The sequence below is a fragment of the Denticeps clupeoides genome, chromosome 17, assembly GCF_900700375.1.
Source record: "Denticeps clupeoides chromosome 17, fDenClu1.1, whole genome shotgun sequence".
NCBI classification, from domain to species: Eukaryota; Metazoa; Chordata; class Actinopteri; order Clupeiformes; family Denticipitidae; genus Denticeps; species Denticeps clupeoides.
In genome coordinates, this window is record NC_041723.1 from 14,261,182 (window position 1) to 14,275,694 (window position 14,513).

The window sequence follows — 14,513 nt, forward strand, 5'->3', positions numbered from 1 at the left end:
CATTACATATCTACACTCTAATGATCTTAATGTGATGCAGACCACACGCCATGACAAAACCATGCTGCCGTACTGGTCCACGTACACACTCGCAACACACACTCTCGGACGGAGGAGTCCTTTGTTACTCACCACAGAGTTCCTTAGTGTCAACATTACTAACACATCACAGGCAGGCAGCAGCGTAGGGAAGGACAGAAAAGGAGAGGAAGCAGGAAAGAGGGGTAAGAAACAGCCAAAACACACACTTACACGCACACACTATAGCACATACAGTAGTGTTTGAAGGATCATCATAAATCCTGATGCACCCTTATCTGATTATCAGCCCGGGCCTGTCTATCTCCACACACTCAGAGACTGGAAGTTACTGGAAGGCCAGATTGATGAGTGCGAGGAGACGGGATGGACGGGGCAGCCCCGTCTGTTGAGGAGTGGCAGCTCAATAAAACAGGACTGGCGTATGGAGCAGCCAGATGTCATTTAAAATGTCATTTAAAGCATTTAATGAGTCAATCAATGTGTGACCAGCAGAGGAAGGGTGCGGGAAGTGACGGTTTAGATGGAGCACTTGGGATTCTTCCTGCATGCTGACTTTTGGCTGTTCTAGACTGCACATCATGGGTCAAAAACTAGAATATCATGGAAAAGGGTCATTTATACATGAATACACTTTTCTGTATTGTGAATACTTTTGATTATTTTTATGATAAATTGAGCAAATGTAAAACAAAAACAGTTTATGAGCTATGGAAATAGCATATATGAAGGCTTGAGATGCCCTCCATGATGAAAGGGATCTGGAATGAACATTTAATTGCATGGATCCTACTGCTCTTCTAAATAACAATAGATATATCTTGCGTTTTGAACATTCTGAGGATCTGAATCTTCAGTGATAGGATTCCACCACTCTACATGCTTCTTCCAGTGTTCCAGTCTTCATCCGGTCAATTGCATCACGGATATTGGATATTGAGTGACGTGCCGACGTCAGTGCTGTCAGAAACCAGCCAATCACAGGCCTACTGGAGTAGGGGGTTAAGATGAGGAGGGGGATGAAAGGATGGAGTAAAGGTAACGGAGCCCCCAGGGGACAGAGCCTAACCTGCCCTGCCTCCACCCCTGCACAAAACTCTTTCATCATCCTCAAGCCATCCTTTCTTCTCCTCAGCATTCCATGCTTTATTGGTTTCCTCTGCTTTTCTCGTTCATGAAAAAGGACACCGCTTCAACAACAACCCAAGTGAAAGGGCTGAAAAGTAAGAATGACATTTACAAACTAGCAAGGATAGATATTTACACACCAGAGGAATGAAAAATGAAAAAAGAAAAATTCAAAAACAAAAAAAAACACAAATGCCTTCAAATGCCATAATATGTGAAGCAATGTGTCTTTCCAATAGTTGTTCATTATAAAGGTCTGCAGAGGTGTACAGGGTGGGCCATTTATATGGGAATGGTTGGTGATATTAACATCCTGTTTGTGGCACATTAGTCTATGTGAGGGAAAACTTTTCAAGATGGGTGGTGACCATAGTGGGCATTTTGAAGTCGGTCATCTTGGATCCAACTTTTGTTTTTTCAATAGGAAGAGGGTCATGTGACACATCAAATTTATTGGACATTTCACAAGAAAAACAATGGTGTGCTTGGTTTTAATGTAAATGTATTATTTCATGAGTTATTTACAAGTTTCTGACCACTTCTAAAATGTGTTCAATGTCACCAACCATTCCCATTTTATTAAGGTGTATCCATATACACCCTGTACAATCTCATTCAGAAGGCAAAGGATTGTGGGGAATGTGGTTTTGGTCTACTGGGATGTTAAAGAGCCACACCCACAAAAGACTACACTTGCTTTTTGTTATGCTCCTATGTTCTATATGCACCCTGAAATTGGCCGATGTGTTTTGTTTCTTGGGGTGAAAGTTCAGAAACGCTGACCCTGTATAAAAAAACGTGAATTAATCACACAAAAGGAGCTCTTCACGTCTGAGGGATGAACATGGTGGAGACCTGCTCCAACAAAGGCAGGAAGAAAGTGGTCTGGAAGGAGAGAGAAGTGGAAGCGATATAGCGGCCTGCTGTAGAAATGTATATGAAATATTGTACGGGATTTCCATATGGAAATATCTGAAATATCCATATCTGTTTCCCTCTCTCTTTTCATCTCTGTTGTCTGGTCGCCTGACCCTCGTCTCCCTCCCTCCAGCCTCTGGTCGCTCCGGGCCCTGCTGCTTCATTATTCAGTGAGTTTCGCCGGACCTCCAGAACAGGGATTCGGCAGCTGCTTGCTGTTGGCCTGTTTTACATAATTCATTCTGAATTGTGATTAAAGACAAAGCACGCGGAGGAGCAACGCTGCCCCCATGAGAACTGACCGACACACAGAGGCAAAGGCAGAGGCACACACACACACACACACACACACACACATGCACTCTCTCTCACTGTTTCTCACTCAGGTTTGCACAAAATGCACCTATACACCCACAACCTGTCAGACTGACAGCCACACAGATGGATAGGTTCACACAAACGGCAAGTACACACACACACACACACACACACACCTTTCAGATGTATGCCACAAAGCGAGCTCGGCTGAAGTAAAGTTCTAGATAATGAAAGAGATCGAGCTCCCGGCCGCTCTCTCATTCCTGTCGACGCCTTCAGTCAATCACCTCAGTAATTCTCTTTCTATCCATTCTTCCCACCCGCCATTCTACCTCTCTCCTCTGTTGCTTTTCAACCCTTCCTCTTTGCTCTTACTGTAATCAGTTTCATGTAACAATGGCTTTATCGACAGCTTTCAGTCTTTGAGGCTGAATCCAGCACACGGCTGAAGAGCTTCCGTACCTGGTGTGATCCGAGTCAATGGTGTGAAACAACTTCTCCAGCTCCTCTTCATTCAGAGTCCCGTCGGAGAAGAACGCCTGGAACTCATCCAGGGAGAGCTTCCCATCGTCTGCAAGCAAGATAACAGAACGATAATGAAAAAGGCTAACCCTTCAGACAGACCCACACACACTCACACACACACGCAACCTTAGCATCTTGCACAGTATCTCGCTCAAATCCCCAGCTCGAGGAATACAAAGACGCCCAGAGGTGAGAGTTTCACAGTCGTGAGACAGAACTGAAATATTTACCACCACGTTTTTGCCCTTTCCTCAACTGGACCTTTGGTGACGTGACAAATTGCAGGTTGTGAAATGTTTCACACACACAAAAAAAGAAATTCTGTCATCAGTACAGAATGAGGGGATGTTTAAAATAGAAAGACTTTCATGTTTCATGTGGCTGTTCATTCTCACCTCCTGCAGACGCTGTTCTATTTCGGAAATTTTTTTGTCTCTTTCCTGCCTCTCCACCTTTTTCGACCCCCCCGCCCATTCTTGATCTGTCTCCTTTATGCCTGAGAGAAAGCCTCTCAAGCTGGTACGCCCTGAACAGGCTGATGGCGCCGAGCTCTCATCTGCACCCCCGCCCCACTCTGGACGGTGCTGACCCACTTCTTCAGACCCCAATGAGGATCGCTGAGAGATCTGGGCCCTTCCTCACCCTTATATACACATAGACCTCGGCCATAACTCCCACTTTACTGTGATACAACAGTGTGGTTAGGATTCCGTGTGGTTTTTGTCTCAGCCCTGGGACACATGCGTAAAATGGTGCGGCATTTCAAGACATGGTGCACAAGAGGAGGCACAACAGGGCGGCAAAAGCAACATTTGGTGCCAACTTCCATCAACTTTAAAATATTTTCTTCACTCCCTCTGTGACAATAAGGTCACGGTGGACCCGGTGTGGAGAGGGACAAAGAGGAACAACATCAAAATGAAGCTTTTCTCCATTTCTCCTGTTTCCAACAGAGAGAACAGAGAAGGACCCTCTGCGCTTCCTTAATGGCTCTCTTCTTGGTTCTTGGGTGTTTGGTTGTCATGGTAACGGCAGGAGAAGAAGCTGGCCTTCTTTGGGATGTCTCAATTTTGAGCTCCTTTCTTTCTTTTCCTCCCACTAGTTAAATCCTCATCCTCCCCACTGCAATGCCACTTGAAAGGTGGGATAAATCTCTTCTAAAAATCAGTATTTGTGGCTGCGTTTGCCTTTCTGCTTTTACTAAGAATCTTCATTAGTGCTGCTCCCCCCCTCCAATGAGAAAAAAAAGTATGAAGGAGACGCTGTCATAATCCGTAACAGTGAGTTGACAGACAGGGTCCTAAGGTCACCATCTAAAGTGGCATCAGCTGGGTGTGCTACACAATGGTCACCTGCACTAATACACACGCACTCTCTCCCGCAGATGGGCGCCCGAATCTGGTGATGAATGAGACGCCGTCAGCTCTCCCTCTTCTGCACCATCAATCAACACAAACCCAGCAGGTGCTGCCAAAGATCTGCAGACAGGCCTGCTGTTAACACAACCTAAAACAGTAGCCAGCACAGAGAGCCTGGCAGATTCCCAGTACAGAGAGACCTTCAGGTACCAGATACCATGAACTACGACAACACCTAACAAACTGAGAACAGCAGCAGGCCGACAGAGACCACAAAAACATAAATACATAAAAAAAAGTAGGACTGTAGGTGGAAATACCAGAACAAACACGATGTCACTTCGTGTGTGTGTGCAGACTTCTTCCACACAGTCATCCCAGTCTTGCTACTGACTATGAGACGGTCACCAACCTACCTAATCATTTTGACTGATCCTTAGTGACTAAAGCCCTTCCACCCTTATGTATTATATTTATGATGCCCTTGTGTATACCCTCCACCACGTCTCTTATACCTTACATTGTGTATTGTTTTTATATCTTGAACACTTTTCCTGCTTTGCTAGCTAATTTCATAGTCCAGGCCACTGTACAATGACAATAAAATGTCTAGAAGTCTTAACTTTTTTCTTATCTACAACATTCAGAGTTTAGAATAAAAAAACAATTTGTCCACTTTTGACCTTTTCACATTTCATTCTAATACAGAATTTGTACCTTACATTTTTTTTTGCCAAACAAGTCCAAACATTTTTCTATACATATAGCAGCGATGCACATTATGAACCCACAGATGATGACATTCATGGAAGATTCTGTTCCACATACATTACATAAATGCTCGAATGGCTTTTACAGCCAGGACATCACTGTCCTCCAAATCTTTTCAGCCGAAATGAAAGAGTCAATTTGAATACTGACTCCACTGTGTGCATTAATGCATTAAAGAAATTGCCTGTAAAGTCCTGAATATTTTGTGAAGGAACTATAAATCCAACTCTGCAGTACAAAAAAAAAGATCATTCAGGAAGGTGAACATTTGAATGACTGGTTTCTACTAATCGAAACATTATTATAGCAAAGTCAAACCCACTCAGGACCAGGGTATAGTGCAATTAAACACAAGAGTGCATCCCCAAGATATCCAGAGTCAAACTCAATTAAAACAGACAAATCCGTTTGTGTACACTATGTTGACTCCACAAAGCCATGCCAAGCTGAAGGTAAACACACAGCTACCTTCAAATATTACTGTATCGTGTGGGACTGCCACACCTTGCCAATCAGCTCTGCAGTAAAAAAAAAAAAGAAGAAACATGAAACAATGGTATCACCCGAACCGTTTCACACACTAATAGAGAATATATCCAGACCAGGCAACAGACACATGGATTCTACTGAATGCTCATTTAGTCTCATTAGTGACAAAAATATATATTTAACAACTCCCCCTATCCATTGTGAAATGAAAGAACTTCCCAGAAAAATGTAAACACTCCTTTACAAGCTCTCACAATGGCCCATATTTTGGAAGTTATTCGGATAAAAAGGCCAGAGATTTATTTTCGAGCCCGGGCTCATGATGAATATGGATGTTAGGAGACCATTCCTAGACCAGTGGGAGGCTTAGCGAATAAAACCGAATCCATTCACTTTCTAAAAGGGCCAGAGGGAAGCGGTCTTCACCGCTTCAGACCAGCCCGCAGAGAGGAAACCTGTCCCTCAAAGACTGAGCACTTGGTGGAGAATCCCCAACCTTCCATAACCGACATGTCTTGGGACTGAGGATGGGTGTCAAAGTTCAGCGCTGTGCATTACAGTACTGGAGGGCATTGGTGGCCTAGCAGAAGGAAGGAAGTGTAAGGAAGTATACCAAGTTCCCCACCCACTGCTCCCCGGTGCCTGTCATGGCTGCCCACTGCTCACTAAGGATGATGGTTAAATGCAGAGGACATATTTTGTTCTGTGCACCATGTCCTATGCTGCAGTGTTTCACAATGACAGTCACTTCACTTTCACTTAAAAATGCTGACATGCATGAAAGATGCTGTTCCAGGTCCATACTCAAATGGCTTTTACAGCCAGTACATCACTGACCACCAAATCTCTTCAGCCTTTATCTTGGAATGCTAACTTAAAAGAGTCATTTGAATACTCAATCAATCAATCAATCAACCAACCAATCAATCAATCAATCAATCAATTAATCAATCAAACAATTTTTAGTTATACAGCACTTTTTACAATGCACATTGTCACAAAGCGCCTAACAATAGAACAGTGGCCCTGGCCCTGGGGTGATCAATCAATACATTTAATACATTCTGATTCCACTGGGTGCACTGACGCATTCATGAAAAAAGTGGGACCAAAACAGCATACACCATACATACAGAACAAAACCCTCAAAAATCAGACCCTGAATGGATGAATCAACTTTCAATGTCAGACTGAGAATGGTCGTCAAGCAGCCTGCTGGCCAATGATGATAAATGTTAATTCGTTAAAGGATGTTCTATGTTTACAACAGCTCTCTAGCCATGTACCATTGCCAAAGTAACACCTATTTTATGCTGTCAACCTATTTCAAAAAAACAATCCTACATGCAAAAAGAATATTGGAAAAAAAACTTCTTACAAACTATAATAGTTAATTGGTTGGCAATGAAAAAATGCAAGGGATTAAAATGTTTAATTAATTCCCCTTTTAATGTAATTTGAAAGTGAATGTGAAAATCCCTACACTGCCTATGTGGGACTGGACACCTACTGTTAAATAAATTTGGAGAAGAAAGATGAAGGTTTCCTGTTTCACTTTGTGAGCTGAGCAACCCTTAATGAGGTAGTGGTGAGGTGACAGACCCAGAAAAACAGAACGGCCTGTAACAACGGGCCCAAATTTCCATGGATGTAGATGTACGACCCAATATAAGATTTTCACTTGATTAAATTCATCAGCCATCTGGAGACACAGCAGTCCTATGGAAATTGTCATGACGCCATGGTAACAGCCGGAGTCGATGTGCATATGGGGGATTCCAGTGTGCTGTAACCAGGGGTAACTAGATACTGGGAGACAGACTGGATAAGGACCAAGATTTCATGGATCCATTCCTTCAGCACTGCCTCTCTCAGGCTGTAGATATAAGGATTTCCATAGTGGCATGGTTAAAACATTGTCACAGAAGACAGAGCACATATCATCTAAGACCCTCAATTTAACAGCAAAATAATAACCAGAGAAAATGGAGACGTAATAGGGTAGACTGAAGTGACGTATCTGTTTCATATGATGCTGACACGCTCAAACACAGCGACGTGGAAGTAAGGTGTGGCCAGAAGAAAACTTCTGTTTGGATGCAACACATTTCTCCTGGGATCCTTTCAAGGATTCTTACTACTCTGTGTCTGCACTGTGAGATGCTGGAATAATAATTCGAATAGAAGAAAAGTGGGTATAGCAGCTCAGGAATAGAACACGAGACGTTGGAATGGTGACTTACCGAGCCTTCCCCTGGACTACAGTTTTTGATAACTCAAGGTCAACAAGCTTAAAGGATGGAACGGTGCTTGCTTATGCATGAGCTGTGTTTATGAAAGAGAAAACATTTCCCACATAGGGCTGATATTCCCACTGGCAGATGGATGAACAGTTGAACGAGACGAGTGTGGGTGCTTTTCTTCTTCTCTGAAGCTGAGCGCACAGCACACATGCACACAAAATTACACATGTACACCCACAGCAAGACAACCTAAACGAGGACACTAATTAAGTGACATCTAAATGTCATTCGGACAGGGAGCTCAGAGGGAGCAGGCTTATAGCTGCACTTTCACACGTGAGGCAATGACTCCAACCTTCTCTCATTAGCGGCGTGGGAGAAAGGGCAGATATTCTGAGAGGCGTCCAGGTTAACCTTCGTATGGCTGCTACGTTTGCAAGGCCACTCGGGCATAATCACCTGACCTTTAGCACATAACTGGTACTGATTGGTCACTACATGTCACAGAATAATGTTTATTCAAGAGTTTGCAGGCATCGGACAGTCAGAGGGCTGTGCAATTTCAAACCATACAAACAATGCCCCTTTGAATATACCAGAATATTTGTTTGACAAGATCTGCATCATTTTTATTATTATAAGACATGGTTGCATTTAATGCAGGTGTGGGTGTGTTTCAAAATCTAACCAAAATTTAGCTTTTGATTCATACGTACAACGTGCATCAAATTTGTAGTAAATATCAGCTGGCAGTGAAGCTGCAGACCTTAACAGTGGTGATGATTAGACTGACCAATCAGCTCACTGCTAAAACTCAAGAGATTCTTTTCATTGTAAATGCCAGTTTGCAAACCCTGTCACGGATGTCAAGTGTCCCTCCAGAAATGAATAATCTGATCATGTTATTTCACATCCATTGTTCGGCTTGTCAAATCTGGTCTATCGTACAAACATGATGATGCTTAATGGTGGACTCCATGGCAGATGATCGTACAGAAAGAAAGACCTGCATTCCCTTCCAGGAGAGGTTAACAAAGAAGTTCAAACTTAGCTCAAAAATAGTAGATCCCAATTTAACCCCCCACCCCCCCCAATAAATAAATAAATAAATAATAATAGTTAAATGACATCACTGTTACAATACAACACTATCCAATATAAACAATGTGTACTGTAACTGTATGATCTATTACAAACTAATATAATCATTGTGAAATAACAGTGCTAAAATAACAAAACAGTGCATGTAACCCACGTAACAAACAAGCACGACAAATTAAATAAAAATGTAAAAAGAAAGTCAGTGTCCTTTCTCCTGACACAGTAGAAATAAGATCTACGCCAAGGTTAATGCACTTTATGACAGAAAAGAATTTTCAAGGATATCCCTGAGGATACAAATATAGCATTACCCTCTTCAGAAAGCCTCTGTTTACCACAGCAGACTATAAACCTTGGCACCGATTTCCTTTTGCATTGAGTTAATGTTCCCGTTTGGTTGTTCCTGTGGGTGATTAGTATGAAGGTCACAGCCACTGTGTTTGTGGAGTGGGTTTTAGCAGCAAAAAGGTCACATCGGTGATTCACTCGCAGCATCTCACACACTTACAGTGATGATAGATGGGCTCTTTTTCATTCTGTCTGTGTGACAGCTGCTCAGCAGGATTCTCAAACTAATGTACCCACCTTGTTCTTCGTGAAAGTGCATTTGAAGTGAACATCAGAGCGTTTGCAACGTGTCTTTGACCCCACGTGTGTCCTCTCCAGCTACGAAAAATAAAAAAAGGAGTCCTCTCAAGTGGGTTCCAGGAAGGGTGGTCTCAACCCACTCTTTCCCTCAGGCTGATCTACCACACCAACGGCAGCGCCAGCCCACTGCCATCTCCGCTTGGCACAGTTCTTCTTGCCTGCATTTGAAACTCCCACTGCATGGTAAGGAAGACAGGGTCCAGCTCCAGAAAGGAGGATCTGCATGAGACACCCAGACAGCAGGGAACAGCCCGTAATGGAAAGGAAGGTGTGTTTACCTGCACTGCTCTCACGTTACGTCTTGCTCAGCTCTTGGCGACCAAGACCACTGAAGTAGAGGCCAAATGCAGAGATTATGTAGGAATAAGGGTACAACGTGAGGGAGTTTTATTGTTCGCAATTTCAAAGAAATTTGAGAACTGATCCATCTATCCATTCATTTTCTAAAACTGTACATACAGTGCAGGGTAACAGGGACGCTGGGGGCTACACTAGGAACCAACAGTAGATAAAGAGCCAGCAGACTGCAGGGTGAAGTGACACAGTGGGACATTTTATTATACTTCATACTGGATCGAGACTCATTCTCCAATGTCAAGGTGGGGTAGAACCATACATTTGCGAGACACTCAAAATCCAAGATAACTACTGTTAAAATGCCATTAAGATGGGGGCAAATCCAATTCTCAACTGTGCTTATTTTTCATCATCGGAGCAGACAGAACCAACCTCTGGAACCTTCCAGACCTCTCTGGAAATCCATTCGCTGTTGTGTGGACAGGGTTGCCAGCAGCTTATCTGTGTCCTCTTAGCAGCTCTCTCGTTCCTGTAAATGTTTCGGTCAGGGCTTCTTCAGAGGTGGAACATCTGTTAAGGACATCTGGTAACACATGTACTACCTGTCAGCCACATTCCTCAGCTGCAGCGGCGAGCTATTAGGAAAACCACACCTTTAACACTACCTTACAAGAGCTGACCTTTCGCCATGGAGGTACACCTGGAAGGAACTCCAGGAGTGCTCACGTTCAAAATAAATGTGTAAATTAAATGGTTGAGTCCGTCCATTATTGTGCTCTGCTACTTACACAAACCTACTACCAAAGTTAAGATGGTTGTAGAAAACTAGTGTAGTCTAACTGTGCTCTGTAGGATTCTCTTTAACAGGATTCTCTTTAATCGTAACATCACTGAACTGAAAAGAATAGGTTTGAAAGACAAATGTTATAAAATAAAATATACGATGCATATAATCTAGGAAGGATCTGTAGCACATGGCGAAAGGAGGAAATTATAGCAAAATTGAACTTTTTTTTGTGATCATTGGAAGCCTAAATCATAAATGACGTTAAAATTGGTAGGGGAGAGAAATAAAAATATTGACTGCTTAATGTCAGACTATGCTGTTATGGAGTGTGAGTTCAGCTTTTCCCAGTAATGCAAAAGAATAAACTATTTATCTGGAGTTGTTTTGGTACCACGTTGAGTGGCAACCTGGATACAAATTGCTTTACAATTTGTAAATGCTGCATACTTTCATTATTTTGCTAAATAGATGCCAGTTATTCCTTCTGGTTATGTTCTTATCCAGAGGCAGACACTGCCCTTGACTCCCAAACGCATCTGTGTACGTCAGTCAAAATTTGAGAACTGCATATTAGTTCCATTCCAGTTGGACTAATGTTACCAGGACCATTTATAAAATAATCAGGGAATGGAGTATCAGCAGAGAGGCACATTTTCATTCAGACTGAGGCCTAAGTTCTTAACTTAACACCTTTGATTGTGAAGCCACAAGCCCATGGTTTCAGTGAAAGGATCTGATTCCTCCTTTCGTCACCCACTCTCTCCCTGCATTACTAATCTGTCTGTTAGCTTATTTTCAAAAAGCACTGTGGCTGAGCTCTCCTGAGCAAAGCAGTAATAATGAGAGCTGTGATCTTCAAACTTCAGGAGATTCCAAACTTCCAACGAGGTCCACAATTATCAGCAAAGGTCTTTAAAAAGCATTCTGGCCAGCGAGTATCATGCCTCTCCATGGTGGGAGCGGAGAGAAAAGCCCAGCTGGTCAGTGAGGCTTCCTCTCCAACAGAAGGGCATCAGCTATCAGGAAGGAAGATGAGACGGGAATCAAACTCCGGAGTGTTCACAGGGTTCCCCGGGGTGGCCCGTCTGTCTGAAAACAGATTTGCAGCACGCTCGGCTGGCCCGAGTGCCTCGCTTCGCGCGGTCTGATGTTTTCCTGATGTTGTCATTTGCCTGATGTGCTGGAACACTGCATAGAAGTTGAAATGGTACGAAAATATCCGCAGCACGCTGCAGGATTACCAGTCCAGTTCCATCAGCCCCTGCCAATTATATGTTTACCACTTCTGACACTTGAAATTTCCGACCATAACTAATTCCGCATGATTTGGGTTGAATCGGAAAAAGAGGGAGGCGTTAGTAGGTTTTAGGAAATGGAATCGAGCCAAATCTCCTCGCTTCAGGCACAAAGTATGATTTAATTAGGTAGGAACACCAGGGACCATGTGATGCGACTTATACAGATCCGAGGGCGCCAGGAGCGTTTTCAAAAGACTTCGAAAAAAGATATCCAGCTCACTGCCAATCTATTACTTGCTGATATGCTACCTCTCTATAGAATTCCTAAAGCAATATGTTATTAAGTCCATTATTAAGTCCATTACAAAGAAACTGAAATTGCCCAAATAACAATGTCATTCTAGATTAAAACATGACTTTCCTTCTGCCATGATCTGGCTAAATGCTTGCCAATTGGCAGGTAGGGGCATGTTGTAAAATGGCTGTTTTATCAAAATATTCACCAAAATATTCACCTGAATGTCCTCATTATTCAACTTATCATATATTTAACGAAACACCTCGCCTGCTGACAAATTGATAAATTGAATAAAATAATCAACCTAATAGAATCACTTCAATAAGGGAAACGCGATTTTAAAAGATCCTGGCTGAGCAATAGAAGCGGGAGGGCTGGGCACGAGGGAGCGTGAGTTCCGTCCGCACATAAAAAATAATGAGAGAAATGAGAGAAAGTGCTGACCAGGCCCTGGGTGCACTCCTCCTCCTCTTTAATTGGACTCTCTCCAACACCAATTTCTACCCTTTCTGTTTGATTACACTCTGTAGCCGAGTCTGTCGAGCCGCTGCGCTCAGGCCATACGAGAAAAGAGGTCAAAACACTTTTGTGTTATTTCAGTTTAACTTTGGAAAGTTTGTGTCTGTGCACAAAGGCACAGGTTGGAAAGACAAGAAGAAGAAAAAAGCGACGAGAATGCATCGTCTCTTTGTGGCACGGGGATTAGACGGGTCTGCCCAGATCTGCAGAGGTGAGATTCGTCATCTTCAGACTGAATAAAAATCTCCTGTGGGCTAATAAGCAATGCAGCAATATTACAGAAGCCTCACCTACAAATCAGACAGACTTGACACACGTGAATTTGTTCTAGTTCACACTCACTACACTGTCAAACAACACATTTATTACTTAAATGTCTGTTTTATTATCTACGTCCTGAGCATCCATGCAAAAACGTTCTATACAAACATCTGTCAGTCTAAAAAAAAATAATAAAAAAAGTATCCACAGACGGTTGGCCAAAAAAATGGGCAAATTAGCATTAGCTTATCAGTGTCCTTTTAGAAAGTAGGAATTATTCCTGAACAGAGGAACAGCTTTGTCTGCAAACGTACGTTACGAATATTCACCGAAGGGAAAAAAGACAGTTTACTGTCCTCTTCTAATAGAAGTACAGTCTAAGCATTTGTTTGCCAATCGTGGGCAAACAGACATCCCTAAATGCCCGCTGTTTTCCCTTCACCATGAGTGACGGTAATTACCTCCCACACAATGAGACAGGAATCTGTGGAGCATCAAAAACAGTAATTAAATTAAAGAACAGAGCGCCTTCGAGCCTTGCAGCATGGAACCTGTCGTGGGAACATGGAGAGAACGTAGAGGGTCTGTGTCAGCATGCAACGTACCTTGTTCCTTATGAGCACATTGATGAAGCTTGATGGGCTGATGGCTACATCAGGATTGGTAAAGGTCTGTCTAGATTGTTCAATTTCTTGCAACTATTTCACAAATATACAGGCCAAAAGTTTGGACACCTTCTCATTCAATGTGTTTTCTTTATTTTCATGACCATTTACATTGGTAGATTCTCACTGAAGGCATCAAAACTATGAATGAACACATGTGGAGTTATGTACTTAACAAAAAAAGGTGAAATGACTGGAAACATGTTTTATATTCTAGTTTCTTTGCTCTGATTACTGCTTTGCACACTCTTGGCATTCTCTCGATGAGCTTCAAGATGTCGTCACCTGAAATGCGTTTCCAACAGTCTTGAAGGAGTTCCCAGAGGTGTTTAGCACTTGTTGGCCCCTTTGCCTTCGCTCTGCGGTCCAGCTCACCCCAAACCATCTCAATTGGGTTCAGGTCCGGTGACTGTGGAGGTCAGGTCTCCACTTTTTGTTAAGTACATAACTCCACATGTGTTCATTCATAGTTTTGATGCCTTCAGTGAGAATCTACCAACGTAAATGATCATGAAAATCAAGAAAACACATTGAATGAGAAGGTGTGTTCAGACTTTTGCTGTTGTTATTTTGTACTGTCCCTTTCCTGCCGTGACAATGTAAATTTCCCACTTGTGGGACTAATAAAGGATCATCTTGTCTTATCTTATATGATAACACAGGAAACCAATGACATGGGAACCCAGAGGAGAAGCCAGAAGATCAAAGTTTGTATTAATTCTCCCTCCTCTGTCTACCCTAATTTACTACATTACATTTAGTGGTATTCAAACAGGATGGTTGGTGAGTTTGTTACCTACAACCGTTCCAAATCTACAGTCTGCCTTAAGTTTGCCCGGGATGGCCGGAGAGCAAAGGCTTCCAAATCACTGCTGACAGATTTCAGGTCTCTTATGTTTCTAGTTTCAGC

At 42.7% G+C, this 14,513-nt stretch overlaps 1 protein-coding gene across 2 annotated transcripts in view; it reads right to left on the reverse strand.

Annotated features, from left to right (window-relative positions):
- Positions 1-14,513, reverse strand: part of necab2 (N-terminal EF-hand calcium binding protein 2) — a 59,065-nt gene that overhangs the window by 36,920 nt on the left and 7,632 nt on the right. For both annotated transcript variants that reach the window (XM_028958855.1, XM_028958854.1), the window contains exons 3-4: positions 2,866-2,974; positions 133-158 (exon numbers count right to left, since the gene is read on the reverse strand). In XM_028958855.1, the coding sequence (XP_028814688.1) occupies positions 133-158; positions 2,866-2,974 (135 nt within the window). The remainder of the gene's footprint in view (positions 1-132; positions 159-2,865; positions 2,975-14,513) is intronic.